Source organism: Ascaphus truei, chromosome 3 (assembly GCF_040206685.1).
Source record: "Ascaphus truei isolate aAscTru1 chromosome 3, aAscTru1.hap1, whole genome shotgun sequence".
Lineage (NCBI taxonomy): Eukaryota > Metazoa > Chordata > Amphibia > Anura > Ascaphidae > Ascaphus > Ascaphus truei.
The window spans coordinates 243956222-243970182 of record NC_134485.1 but is presented as its reverse complement, the minus strand read 5'-3'; the positions used below and the strand labels follow the sequence as shown (position 1 = coordinate 243970182).

Genomic DNA, 13961 nt, shown 5'->3' with positions numbered 1-13961 from the left:
ATTTTCACTGTTAGCGAAGGATGCACAGCATTTAAAAAAAAAAGTGCAAACCATTAAGGCCCATATTTAATAAGCCGACCTCCAACATAAGGCACCTTCTGGCGCTGGACGACACCTTAAAGTCTATTTATTTGAATGGGTTGATCGGTGTCTTCCAGTGCCGTAAGGTGCCTTATGGCTGGAGACTGCTTAGTAAATATGGGTCTAAAAGTTTCTGTTGGACAAGTTTCAAAAACATACCACTAGTTGTTGCTTGTTTTTTTCACTGCACGGCCATTTCATGAATCGAGCGCATATGCCTCCTCTTGGTAATACATTTTTAATTAACAAATATCTTTATACTTTATCTAATATTAGCTCATCTTTAATGAAATGTACTAGACATTAAATTATACATACAGTCTTTGAAACATGCTATCTTATAAATACATATTTTGATATACAATCACTATTAATGTAACCTTGGGATTCCCAATATAATGATAAATATACTATCATATAAATAACAATGAATTAGATTGTATTAAAATGGATATATAACTATTGATATATAGAATAAAATTAGGTCTTCAGTATTAGGCGATACCCTTTTTTATTTGGACTAACAATTGATGTCATAGGACAAGCTTTTGAGAGTTCTCCTCTCTTCCTCAGAAAATAATGACGTCATAATCACGAGTTGTTGAGGCATACAAGTCACTAGTGAAACTTTTGAATTAGCAAAGTGGCACAAACTTTAAATAAAGCAGACAAGAGCAATACGGATATAAAAGTTTATACAATGAGGCACCGGTTTGATGTAAATATCAGTGTTGAGGAAGGGAGCTCACCGAAATGTTGAGTGTTATAAACTTTGCAAATAAATAGTTATTCAACTAATAATGTCTTGTAATGAGACTCTTTGTGAACAGTGCAGCAATTAGAAGATTACTGTAAAGACCCACCATGCTCCGTGGGGTCCTGGTGGGCTCTGCAGGGCAGCCTAGATATCAGCCTACAGTACCATCTTAAAAATTATTAGAAATTTATAGCAAAGGGACGGTAAATTGTTGCTCTTAGTTAACCAAGTATAAACAAAGTGAAGGAGGTGTTAAAACGCCTTAAAGAAATAGTGTTCTACAAAGCTGTCTTCATCTTTCCCCAGTAGTTCTTATAGAAGGAATGTTCAAATAAAGATTATTGCATACATTTTTATACTTTGTTTTCAATATACATAACACTTTGCAAGTTTACTAAATGTGAAGACAGTTGTATTCTTCTATATTTTAATCTCAATGTATTTATATTATGTAGCACTGCTTCCTCCCCCCAGCCCCCCCCCCCCTTCTGGGAGATTTTGTCTAGGCTACAGGTACATGTGGTGCTGGTTACCTGTGATTGTCGAGGAGAGATGAGCATCTGCGATGTTGTGGGGAACAGGACAGGCTTTAGGTGATCCTCAGGTTCTTTTCATTTGGTGACAGCGCCTTCCGTCACAGCAGGCTACAGCAGAGCTGCAGGCAGTCCCTACCAATGACAGTTCTTTTCTCCTATACTTCTGTCAAAAGCCAGAAGTATATAAAAGGGGTCTTTATTTGATGCACCCACTGAAGATGGTATAACAGCTTTTGCATATAGTGGAGAATGGGTTTCAGGCCCTTGGATGGTGCTGGTCAGCAGATAATACTGAGACCTTGTGCTATGCACAGATCTTGGTTCACTGAACACAAGGAGGGGCTGAGCTCCTCTCTCTTCCCCAGGTGGGAAGGCACTGACTATAATTTGGAAGGCATCCTCCCGAATGCAAAAGGGGAGGGCACAGGGTCTGCACCATGATTGGCTGCAACACAGACCAAGTGTCACCTCCTCTTTTGCCACTCAAGGAGGCTGCATGAGGGTGGGGGGGGGGGGGTAAACCCCACAGGATAGCCTGTCACTGTCTGTTGCTATCAGACCTTACATGACAGGAGGACAGAAAGATAGCCTGGACCAGCCATGGCTATACTCTCCTCTAGGTGAAAATTCCCATGTCCTCAATGGGATCCAATTTGGGCACCATCCAGTAACCTGAAGCATGCAAAACAGAACAGGTTACTGCATATGTATAACATAACCATATACAGTTACACATACAACTACCCATATCATTCACTGATTTACAGCGATGATGGATACGTAGCTATTCTTCATACGGGAAGAAAAAAAAAACCTTCACTTATAATATTTAGGGTCGAGTTTCTTTACTACCCACTCATCAAATAACTTGGTCCAGATGTAATACACCTTGGGAGGACCAGGGCACTGCCTAACTTCTACCCTGTCTTTATAGATACAGGTGCCCAACAACAATTCTTCCATAACAGAACGTATTTTGGAGTTGTTAATATATCTGTCATCAGAAGTTTTGGTCTTAATGTTTTCTACAACAGCCTGTCTAAGTCACTCCTGACGGTTGTTGTGTATCTCACCCATAATTGGCTCAGGTACATATGGAAAGGTATATCCATGAGACTGACGGTACCTGCTTAAGATGGCACTGTCAGCTCTACTGAACTTTAGGATCTTATGGTTAGCTCCCATACCAGGTAGTACCCAAAACTTCGGTTCACTAAGCTCCACCTCATAATAGAATACAGAGGGGTCCTTAGGGACTCTCACCTCTAAATTAATCTCGCCCATCCTCTTGCGAAGGGCTTCAGCTATTTCCTCCTGGGACAGTTGTCCTTCCTCCCACCAGGGGTCCACAATGGAACCATCCACCAGCAGTAGCCGTGTTCTATTTAGACTGGCAGCATAGCCCTGGAGCATTGGATCCTTCTATAGGTGGACTATTGGACCTTGTGTCCATCTGGGAGGACACACCAGAAGTAGCAGATTGTTGAGACAAGGAGGAGTCCCTAAACGACTCAAATGACCCCGGTGATCTAGCAACAGGGATACGGCTTGAATAAGGTATTTCACCCTCAAGTTTGTTGACATACCAGGGGCAGGTTATCACTAGGGAACTTGGTTAACACAAAGGTGGCGGGAACAGGGGCCGAAATATTGGGATTAGGAGCCAAGGGTCAAGGCTTAGGATGATCCCGGACATAACGCACAGGGTTGGCCTTACTTTTACTCCAAGATGATGGTGTTGGACTGGGTGCAGGGGTTGGGGACGGGGCATGGGCAACTGGTTCCGGTGAGCTGGGCCTAGCAATTTCCATGACCAGTATGTGTACCTTTAGGTCGGCCACGACCTCTGGGGGATGGTACAGGGGCTGCGATGAATGAGGCTTGGGTCCAACGACCTCTTCCCCTCTTCCTCGGGTCCGACAACCTCACTCCAGTCTCTGAGTCAGGTTCCGCAGAGAAGCAGTGGCCATCTTGTCAACGTCATCTGATAGGGCCAACCTAGCAAGAGCCTCAGGCAGGCACAAGTTCAGCGGCGGCAATGACGTCACATCCTGTTGCGCCGGAAGTGTATCACCCCGCAGCACACCAAACAGGGCTCCACCTGGCTCCTCGTCTGGCAAGGCCGCCGCGGACTCCTGTTGGGTGGAAGAAGATGGCACCTCACTCAGCTGAAGGTAAGAGATGTCATCTGGCTCCACAGTGGGCGGGTTTTTAGCAGCGCTGATGTCTTCCTCGGGTGTGGGGCTACTCCGGGGCTCCGGCAGCACCATGGCCTTCAGGACGGACGTCGCTGACTCGCACGCTGGAAAGATTGCGCACCATTGAGGTAGAGTATAAGCAGGCATCTACTCTCTCTCACAGCTCCCCAGAACTAAAGTCCAGCAGGTTGTGGTAACTCCTACTATAGCAGAGACAGAGTCCTGGATTGGTTCTTGGTGTGTTGCCCCTCCCTTATGTGGAACACAGAGCAGGGCTGGGCAAACCAAGGAGTGACCATGCTCCGGCTGAGCCAGTCACAATGATGGGCAGTGCCAGTGTTTGCCGCCGAAAAAGATGTAACTTGTTTTGCAAAACTTGCAGCAGGCTTTTGCAAAACCCATGCGGTCCCATGGATTTCAGCAAGAATGCCATCTTGGTTGCGCAGTACAGGCTATGTACTCCATGTTAGAGTGCACAGCAAAGTCCATTACATTAGCGGTACACAGGGTCCCTGGTGATGCCTCAGGGGCCCTTTCCTCACAATTTACATTGTAGAACAGCCCATAACAAAGGTGCACAGGGTCCCCCAGCTCCAACTGAAAGGGACCCTTCCCTATTTTGAACAAGATGCTGGGTCCACACTCCCTGGATGCTTTCCCACAGTGTGCGCCTGCAAAGTCCCAGGTACCCAGGGTCCCTAGCAACAACTGAAAGGATTCCTGGCCCCAGTATTTTCTTGGTTAGCAGCTTGAAAGGAACACGCTCCCGGGTAACATACCCTCAGGGTGCGCCCCAAGTAACACAGTTCGTCGTGCACAGGTACGCAGGGTCCCCAGCCTATAACTGAAAGGGTTCGTCCCTGTCTTAAACTTGATGAAGGGTCTTCACATTCACTGGTAACATGCCATCAGTGTACGCCCCAACAAAGTCTGTCCTTGTTAAGGGTCTAAGCAACCCCATCCCTGAATTTCCCGTCAAAGAGTGGTCCCCCGTTCCTTAAGGCAGATTGGTGCCCAGGGTCCCTGGTGGAGCATCAGGGGCCTGGCTACGGCCTCTTTTACTGCTGCCGGCTGCAAAGTCACTAAAATCCTGCCCTGTTGCTGCATCTCAGCAGCACCTCCATTTGTAGCACTGCTTCTCCCCCCCGCCTCTGGGAGATTTTGTTTAGGCTACAGGTACATGTGGTGCTGGTTACCTGTGATGGTCCAGGAGAAATGAGCTTCCGCGATGTTGTGGGGAACAGGACAGGCTTTAGGTGATCCTCAGGTTCTTTTTATTTGGTGACAGTGCCTTCCGTCACAGCAGGCTACAGCAGAGCTGCAGGCAGTCCCTACCATGACAGTTCTTTTCTCCTATACTTCTGTCCAATAGACTGCGACTTAGCCAGAAGTATATTGTGACGGGAGACGCGCTTAATAACACATTTATATTTCGTGGATCCTGTTTGAGCAAACAGGTTGAGCAAAATAAACTGAGATTTATTCCCTTGATAGGCAAACACACGACAACTGCAGAATAAACTTAATAATTACACTCACGGGTAGAGAAACAGAGGATAATGTCCAGACAGGTGCAAAACACCAGGAGGTTGTCTTTTAAAATGTATTCCTTTTGCAAGGGCACAAATTGCCAGCCCCAATTCTTCTGTGAATGTGCAAAGTCTTTTCTGGTTCTCTGGGATTTGTCTGGATACACAGGGCTAACGAAATCCTGGAGCAGGGCTAGTTTCCTTGTTGCGATGGGTTTTTTTAACCCCTTGAGTTCTGGAATCGTAGCCGCTGTACTTAGGTCTTATCCACTTGAAGAAATCAGGTAACAACAACAGGAACAACAACAGCAGGAATGAGGAGTACAGGCCTTTTTAAGGACAAGGGCCTGTGTAGGGATACATTAGCCTCATCCCATTGGCAAGGAATTATCTTCCTCCTATCAGAACTTGCCATGTCACAGGGGCAAATCTTACAGCCAGCCCAGGTAACTCTGAGCATGCTCAGTGAGCAGCTTGGTAGCACTGCTAAGTAAAAAGGGGCCACTCATTTCTGGGGACGCAATGTCTGGAGTTTGGTCCCAAGGTGTGAAATATCCAGGCTGAGTAACAGGACCTGCTACTCAGAAACATCCTGATTAAGTGACACTTTAAGAATCTGGAGTCTTTCATCTACTAGACGCATCGGCATCTCCCAACCGGGGGGGTCTTTCATCTATGCATAACATTTGTTCCCTAATGCCTTACAAAGGCAGGCAGAAAAAAAATAGCATCCTGCCGGTACATGTTAACTGCAACAGAAGGCACTTTATCAAAAATATATGTTTCCCTTATGACAAAGTTATATTTTTAATATGTGTGTACTGGGGGGGGATTGCACATAAAAAATCAGGGTGCTGGCTCACTCCGTTCCTAAATTAGCAGTCTTAAAAGGGGAACAGCATATAATATTAACCCCTTCATTCCCGATACGAAATAGGGGTAACCAGCCGAGCCCACTGCCTTTATTAATGCGCTGATTACCCCCCATTTTCGCCACATATATAAAAGGGGTCTTTATTTGATGTAGCCACTGCAGATGGTATAACAGCTTTTGCATATAGTGGAGAATGGGTTTCAGGCCCTTGGATGGTGCTGGCCAGCAGATAATATTGAGGCTTTGTGCTATGCACAGATCTTGGTTCACTGACAGGTGGGAAGACACTGACTCTATAATTTGGAAGGCATCCTCCCTAATGCAAAAGGGGAGGGCACAGGGTCTGCACCATGATTGGCTGCAACACAGACCAAGTGTCACCTCCTCTTTTGCCACTTAAGGCGGCTGCATGTTGGGAGGTAAACCCCACAGGAGAGCCTGTCACTGTCTGTAGCTATCAGAACTTACGTGACAGGAGCGCAAAACGATAGTCTGGACCAGCCATGGCTATAATTATATAATCACATACCTTGTTTTTTCCTGTATTTTAGTGCTTTTACATGTGCCATCGGTTCTTTTATGCTTGAAATATCTTTATTATTTTGATGAATTAATCCATGGATTCTTTCAAAGTGATGGGCTATTTTTCTCTCAAGCAACATATGTCTCTGGAACAGATATGGTAGTGCTTTACAGTACGAAATAAATAGTTTTTCAACTGAAATTCAAAATTTAACGAAAAATACAGTTAATCTTCCACTGAACAAATACAAGATGCGGAAAAAAACTAAGCACCTCAATATTCAGATTAACAAGCCTCAAATTCACTAAACATAAAAACGAAGAAAATTGACCTTTAGTTAATTCATTTTTTAGATGGGCAACTACTAGCTAATTGTTAGAATATGGTATTATGTTTCTATATTTTACTTAATTAAATATTTGTTAAATACTGCCCAGCTGTTTGTTATTTATCCTACATACTATATTTTTAAATAAAAATATAATTTATTCATAACATCCATGACGTATTATGTACATACACTGGCGACACACTTTATTCGAGCTCGGCTAGTCCCACGAATTCGGGTATACCCGGGTGTATTGAGGTTTGTGACTGTTTTCTGCCCGAGTGCATTGGGTTATTTTCCAGGCAGGGATTGAAGCATTTTATTCCCGCTGGCTGCAATACTGCACAGTATATATATATATATATACTGCATTACAATTCATGAATTTATGCCATCTGGTAGACACGCGAAGCATTGCAGCCTATTAAATCCTAATCATTATCATTTAACAGATCAGCCGCCCGTCAGCCAGGCATGAACCCAGGCTGGGAAGGCAAACGCAACGGGGCTTGTCAGAGGTGAGGAGCGGCGCATTCCAGGTATCTGCCAGGTACATACTGGGTATTTGCTCGAATAAAGTGTGTCGGTGCAGTACAAGCTATAATAGGGCTTATAATCAGTATCTAATAGTATATATATATATATATATATATATATATATATATATATAATTATATATATATATACATATACACTATATATACACATATTAACAGGGCTCGACAAATGCACTCGCCCTCTCGCCTGGGGCGATTGCATTTTATCCACTGGCGAGTCTTACCAGCGGCGGGGTGGTGCGGCGTCTCCCTGCATTCTGCTGCGTCTCCCCCTGTAACTTCCGTGTTTCCCCCGGCAACTCCCATGAAAATGGCTGCGTGGCATCAAACGACGCCTCATTGCCAGGACAACTGGACGCTCAAGGTTACGCGGCATCACATTGCCATGACAAATGATGTCGCACAGCCACTTTCACGGCAGTTGCAGGGGTAGACACGGAAGTTACAGGGGGAGATGCAGAAGAATGTCGGGAGACGCTGCACCACCCCGTAGCCGGAAAGACTTGCAGTGGGTAATGTAAGGGGGATGAAAGAGGGAGGGGAGGGTATAGTCCGAAAAAAATTGGGGGCGTGGGCGAGTGCCTTTTTTTTGGGCGAGTGGCGTTTTTTATAATTTGTAGAGCCCTGTATATTAATAGTAATTAAACAGATCATTTAGTCGTGTCCTCCTGGTCTCTCCTGGAAAATCTGTGGCTATCTCACAGAAACACTGCAAAATTTCTGTGATATTTTTGCAGCTAGACTAATGGCCCATCGGATTAACACAGCGCGGGTCCCTGCAGTCCCATTCAAATAGCAGTGCCCCCTGCTGTGTTAATCCGATGGGCCATTAGTCTGGCTGAAGAAATATCACAGAAATGTTGCAGCAGATAGCTACAGATTTTCTTAGGCTTCCAGGAGAGAACAGGAGGACACATCTGTATATATAAATTAACATTATATTAAAGACATAACTTTTTTAAATTATAAAATTAAAAACAAAAATGTTAAAGTAAAATAATTTTGTCATAAAGAGTAAAATGTCTGCCATTGACAAATGTGTTTCTCAGTGTGATCCGTGCTAGAACCAATTGTTCTATGGAACACAGGTTAAAACGCAGTGACAAAATATTGATAATAAATAAATAATATATAGTTACCACACCTTTCTAATCATCTCCTCTTTAGCTCTTCTTTTCTGTTCTTCGATCTTAGCTTCACGTCTAATTTCCTTTCCAATTCGAAGCAGAAGGAACATTTCCTTTGTTTTCCAGTCCTACCATTTTTATATTTAATACAAATACATTATTGTGATGTAAAGAGTGAATACATATCTACAATATAACATTCAGGACTAGATATCAAGCTTAAAAAAATGCATTTACACATGAAGCAAAACAAAAAATATCAGAAGTTGTTATTACCACTTCAAAGCAATACTCTTAACACTAAATGACTTTTTAATTAAGTAATAATCCCTGAAGAACAGGGCATTATTGGCCAGTAATGCCCTGTTCTGAGGGGATTATTACTATTATAGGCTAAATGAAGGCTTATTTCATAAATAATAGACACTTTTGTATAGTTAAATAGATTTTTGTTTTCAAATGAAATGGTAAATACATGAAACCACCTCTATATACTCTTACACTGCAGATATCTATATCCACACACAGCCCCCTCTGTGTACACACACACACACATACAACACACACACACACACACACACACACACACACACACACACACACACACACACACACACACACACACACACACACACACACACACACACACAGCAGCTCACACACAGCAGCTCACACACAGCAGCTCACACACAAACTGCTGCTACACATACACACACACACACACACACAAACCAGCACACCACACACAACACAGTGCCTCTACACACACACACACTGGAGCTCTAGACACACAACACAGCACCTCCTCTACACTCACTACACAGCACCTCTACACACACAGCAGCAGCTCTGCACACACACAAACTCTGCTGCTACACACACATGCTACACCCATAAACACTGCTACTGACACACACTGGAGCTCTATACACACACACACACACACACACACACACACACACACACACACACACACACATCAGCTCTACACTCACACAAACTGCTGCTACACATACAACAGCACAACACACACACACTGCAGCCACAATAAAAAAATGCAGCTACTTACTAAACTTTGCACTCTCCCCCCCAGCTCTACACACAACACAGTACCTCTACACCCCCCTTCCTCCCCCCCCCCTCCACACACACACACACACACACACACACACACACACACACACACACACACACACACACACACACACACACACACACACACACACACACACACACACACACACACACAAACACTGCACCTCTATACACAACACACTTCTTTGCAGTCTCTCTCTCCACCCCCCTCCCCCCCCAATTCAACTGAATCTGCTCAGAAAATCTCAGTCAGCTCGGGAGGGGGATGAGTCAAACCGTGGCTGATACTTTTTGACCAATCCCCTGCCATGTCTCAGAGCTTTCACTTAATTCAAACCAATCCCCTGCCCTGTCTCAGCTGTTCTGAAAGCTGATTGGCTGGAAATAAACAGATTGAAAACTGCATTTTGCAAGCTGCTGAAATTCAGGGCATTACTGTGGATAATGCCTGGAATTTTAACCAATCAGAGAGCAGGGTTTTCAATAATGCCCTGAATTTTACTGCTTTAGCCTATAATCCCAAATACATCCTCCCTAAATCCTCCTATAACAACATCTTAAATTGCAAGGCAGCACACACTCATACTGTATATACAGAAACCAGGTGAAAAATAGGTTGACACACTGACAACTTAGAAACACAGGATCAAAATGTCCATACTGTACATAAATAACTAGCAGTCAAATAGAATCCAGAAATTATATTTAGACGGATTGTCAAACTTAGTCTTTAAAATGAAAGAAATAGGCTCAAATGAGACCCCTTCTAACAGGCACCCTCGAAAGTCAGGTACTGATGCAGCCAGCTTCATCTACAACCTGCTGCAGCACATGTGCTGGTAAACCGTGGACAAAACGTGGAGTGTTCACGGCAAAGCGCAGTACAGGGGAAAATTGCCCATCAGGATTAACATAGCGGGGTTCCCTGCTTCTGAATGGAACTCCCGCTGTGTTAGTCCTAACGGACTGCATCAGTCTGGAAGAGATGTGCAGTGAGAGTAGACAGAATCAGTCCCTCTCTCTGTGCACCTCTAAAAGGCGATCACGCTGCTTTAATTTTAATAGCATAGTATTGAAGCAGGGGGTCTCCGGAGCTGAACCGCATTATTTCAGCCCCGGGGACCCCCTGCTTCCTGTATGGGTTGCCGGTATCTCCTGCTCATTTAAATGTCCTGGTCACCCCCATCTCTCACCCCCTCTACCCATTTATTGTCACTGTAGTAACCTATGCCCACAATGGGAGCAAGCATTACCACAACGGCAATGAATAGGCAATCTAAAAAATAAACATCCACAAAATAAAATGCATTACAATTAAATAAAAACAATAATTTGCCAAAAAATATATTGATTGTCAATGTGGTTATCTATACCCTCAATGGGACATAGATAACCACATTGTCATTCGATGGGTAACCTAAAAAAAAAAATACACAATTAAATAAAATACAATCAAATCAATGTGTTTCTTACCATTGAGTGGATGAAGATTCATCCTTCTCATCCAACTGCGGCACCAACTCTTGACCCACGACGCAATGATCCTCATCGGCATGATGTGCAAAAGTCCACGATCCTCAGTTGCTTGCAGAGGAGGCCCCGGTGAGTAGATCGTATTTCTTTTCTTCATATCTTCATCCTTGTCTTTTTTCTTCTCCAACTGGTGCAGCAGTAGATGTCGATCCGCCATCTTCTTGAGGTCAAATGAGACGTGACAGGACTTATATAAGGCCTGTGACGTCACATTTGACTGACAAATGAAACATACACCAATCCGATTGGTGGATATAACATGTCATGGCATCCATTTAATGGTCAAATGCACTATTATCCAGATCTGGATAATAGGGCTTTTGCCTATTACTGTATGTTTTGGGGATGTAGAAGGGGTGGGTAGTATAATGCCCATTGATTGCCAATGTTGTTATCTGTTCCCATGTTGAGGGCATAGGTAACCACATTGGCAATCAATCAATGGGTTTATTGCCTACTGTTTATTTTAATGTACTGTACAATATTGCAATGTCAATGTAAATGTATTGTGATTTGGGCAAAAGCGCTATTAGCTATTTTGCTTCAAAAACCCTGGCTGTGCTCAAAGCTGTGACCATGCAGCAAGCTTAAGCCTATAGGGAACCATGTTAAAAATGGTTTTTGAAGCAAAAAGTGGCACTGTGTGCTCATTTGCATGTCATTTCCCAGAATCCCTTGCTGCAGTGGAAGTGCTGTGTGCTGGGTGATAATGGTGAAAGGCGGGGTTGCAGACCTGCCTAAGACATGCAGATGAGCATACAGTTGTATTTACATTTGCATATTTGCTTTGCTGTGGAGGGTTTTTGTCACTTTTTTTACTCACCATAACTTAACTCAGTATGGTAAACCCCACCCTTTAGCTTCTCTGCATACCCAGTTCACTAACCCCACACTGATGAGACCCATTAAGGTCGAAACAGCTTAATCTTGCACCCCAGGCTTGGAATCCCTGGGGAGTATCACTTGCTGCACTGTGGTTGGTCGTTTTGGGCGTCCGGCCTCCACTTACGAGCACTTGATCTGCACTGATGATTTTGCACCGTCCCCTATTTTTCCCGCACTTGGCCCCCCTTATTGCCTTCCGCTGAGGGGACAAGCCAATTATTTTTTCACTCGCCTGGCCTTGCACGGGGCCGGGCGTGCACTCGTGCACACTCTTTTTGTGTTTGTACGTCTGAGCACCTCCTGCACTGCATCACACAGAGCACTGGAGCACTCGCACTATGGATTGGTTTTGTTACGTGTTGGGTTATCGTCACCTCTCTCTCCGGAGAGCAAAGACTGAGTGCTGACTAGTAGTCGCCATCCCTTCAGGGGAAGATTACGGTGGGTTAGTAGGCGTCAGCCGAACACCCTAAAGACTTGGACCCTCCTGCGGCGTCAGCTGCACTAGGAGGGAACAGGATGGACGTCGGATTCCTCGGATGACGACGTCGATGTAACAGCAGGACTCCAAGGCTTCGGCTGGAGAGGACTGCTTATGGCACGGACTGGCCTACTCTCCGGAGCGGACTTTGTCACAAGTTTTGAGCACCTGGTCTCACTGGACCATGAGCACGGTTTTTGAGGTGGAATCACTTTTTCACCACCCGGGCTACAAAAAAAAAAAAAAAAAAAAGCTGTCGCTTCTCGGCCTTTTGGCTAAGATCAAGTGTAGGGTCTGTCCTGTGAAGGATGGCCCTAGTTGCATCACTTGGTCCTCTGGTCATGGGCTGAGAGGGCGGATGCAAAGTAGCCCGGGCATTTTTAATCTTGTACCACCAGGCGTGGAAAACCTGGTGGAGTATCACTTGCTGCACTGTGGTTGGTCGTTTTGGGTGTCCGGCCTCCACTTACGAGCACTTGATCTGCACAGATAATTTTTGCACCATCCCCTATTTTTCCCGCACTTGGCCCCCCTTATTGCCTTCCGCTGAGGGGACAAGCCAATTATTTTTGTCACCGCCTGGCCTTGCAAAGGGCCAGGCGTGCACTCGTGCACACCCTTTTTGTGTTGTACGTTTGAGCACCTCCTGCACTGCATTGCACAGAGCACCGGAGCACTCGCACCATGAATTTGTTTTGTTTGGTGTTGGGTTAACGTCACCCCTTTCTTCGGAGAGTAAAGACTGTAGTGCTGGCTAGTGACCGCCAATCCCTCGGGAGAAGATCACGGTGGGTTAGTAGGCGTCAGCCGAATACCCTAAAGACTTGGACCCTCCTGCGGCGTCTGCTGCACTAGGAGGGAACAGGATGGACGTCGGATTCCTCGGATGACGACGTCAATGTAACAGCAGGACTCTTTCTGGCTTCGGCTGAAGAGGACTGTCTTTTGGTACGGACTGGCCTACTATCCGGAGAAGACTTTGTCACATGTGGAGCGCACCTGGTCTCACTTGACCACGAGCACGGTTTTTGAGGTGGAATCACTTTTTCACCACCCGGGCTACAAAAAAAAAAAAGAAAAAAAAAGCTGTCTGTGGATATTTTTCTGGGTATGCACCTTAACCCTGCCTGTGCTCAAAGCTGTGACCATGCAGCAAGCTTAAGCCTATAGGAAACCATGTTAAAATGGTTTTTGAAGCAAAAAGTGGCACTGTGTGCTCATTTGCATGTCATTTCCCAGAATCCCTTGCTGCAGTGGAAGTGCTGTGTGCTGGGTGATAATGGTGAAAGGCAGGGTTGCAGACCTGCCTAAGACATGCAGATGAGCATACAGTTGTATTTACATTTGCATATATATATATATATATATATATATATATATATATATATATATATATATGTTATGTTTGTTGAACATTATATATAAATTTGTTATATATAATGGAAAGAAAAAAGAGA

General features: G+C 44.6%; 1 protein-coding gene across 3 annotated transcripts in view; it reads right to left on the bottom strand.

Moving 5' to 3' along the window:
• FSIP2 (fibrous sheath interacting protein 2) overlaps window positions 1-13961 on the bottom strand; it is a 225397-nt gene that overhangs the window by 118750 nt on the left and 92686 nt on the right. For all 3 annotated transcript variants that reach the window (XR_012799882.1, XM_075590485.1, XM_075590484.1), the window contains exons 7-8: window positions 8528-8638; window positions 6505-6643 (exon numbers count right to left, since the gene is read on the bottom strand). Coding sequence is in view for 2 of the 3 variants with exons in the window: in XM_075590485.1 (XP_075446600.1) it covers window positions 6505-6643; window positions 8528-8638 (250 nt within the window). In the remaining variant the exon portion in view is untranslated. The remainder of the gene's footprint in view (window positions 1-6504; window positions 6644-8527; window positions 8639-13961) is intronic.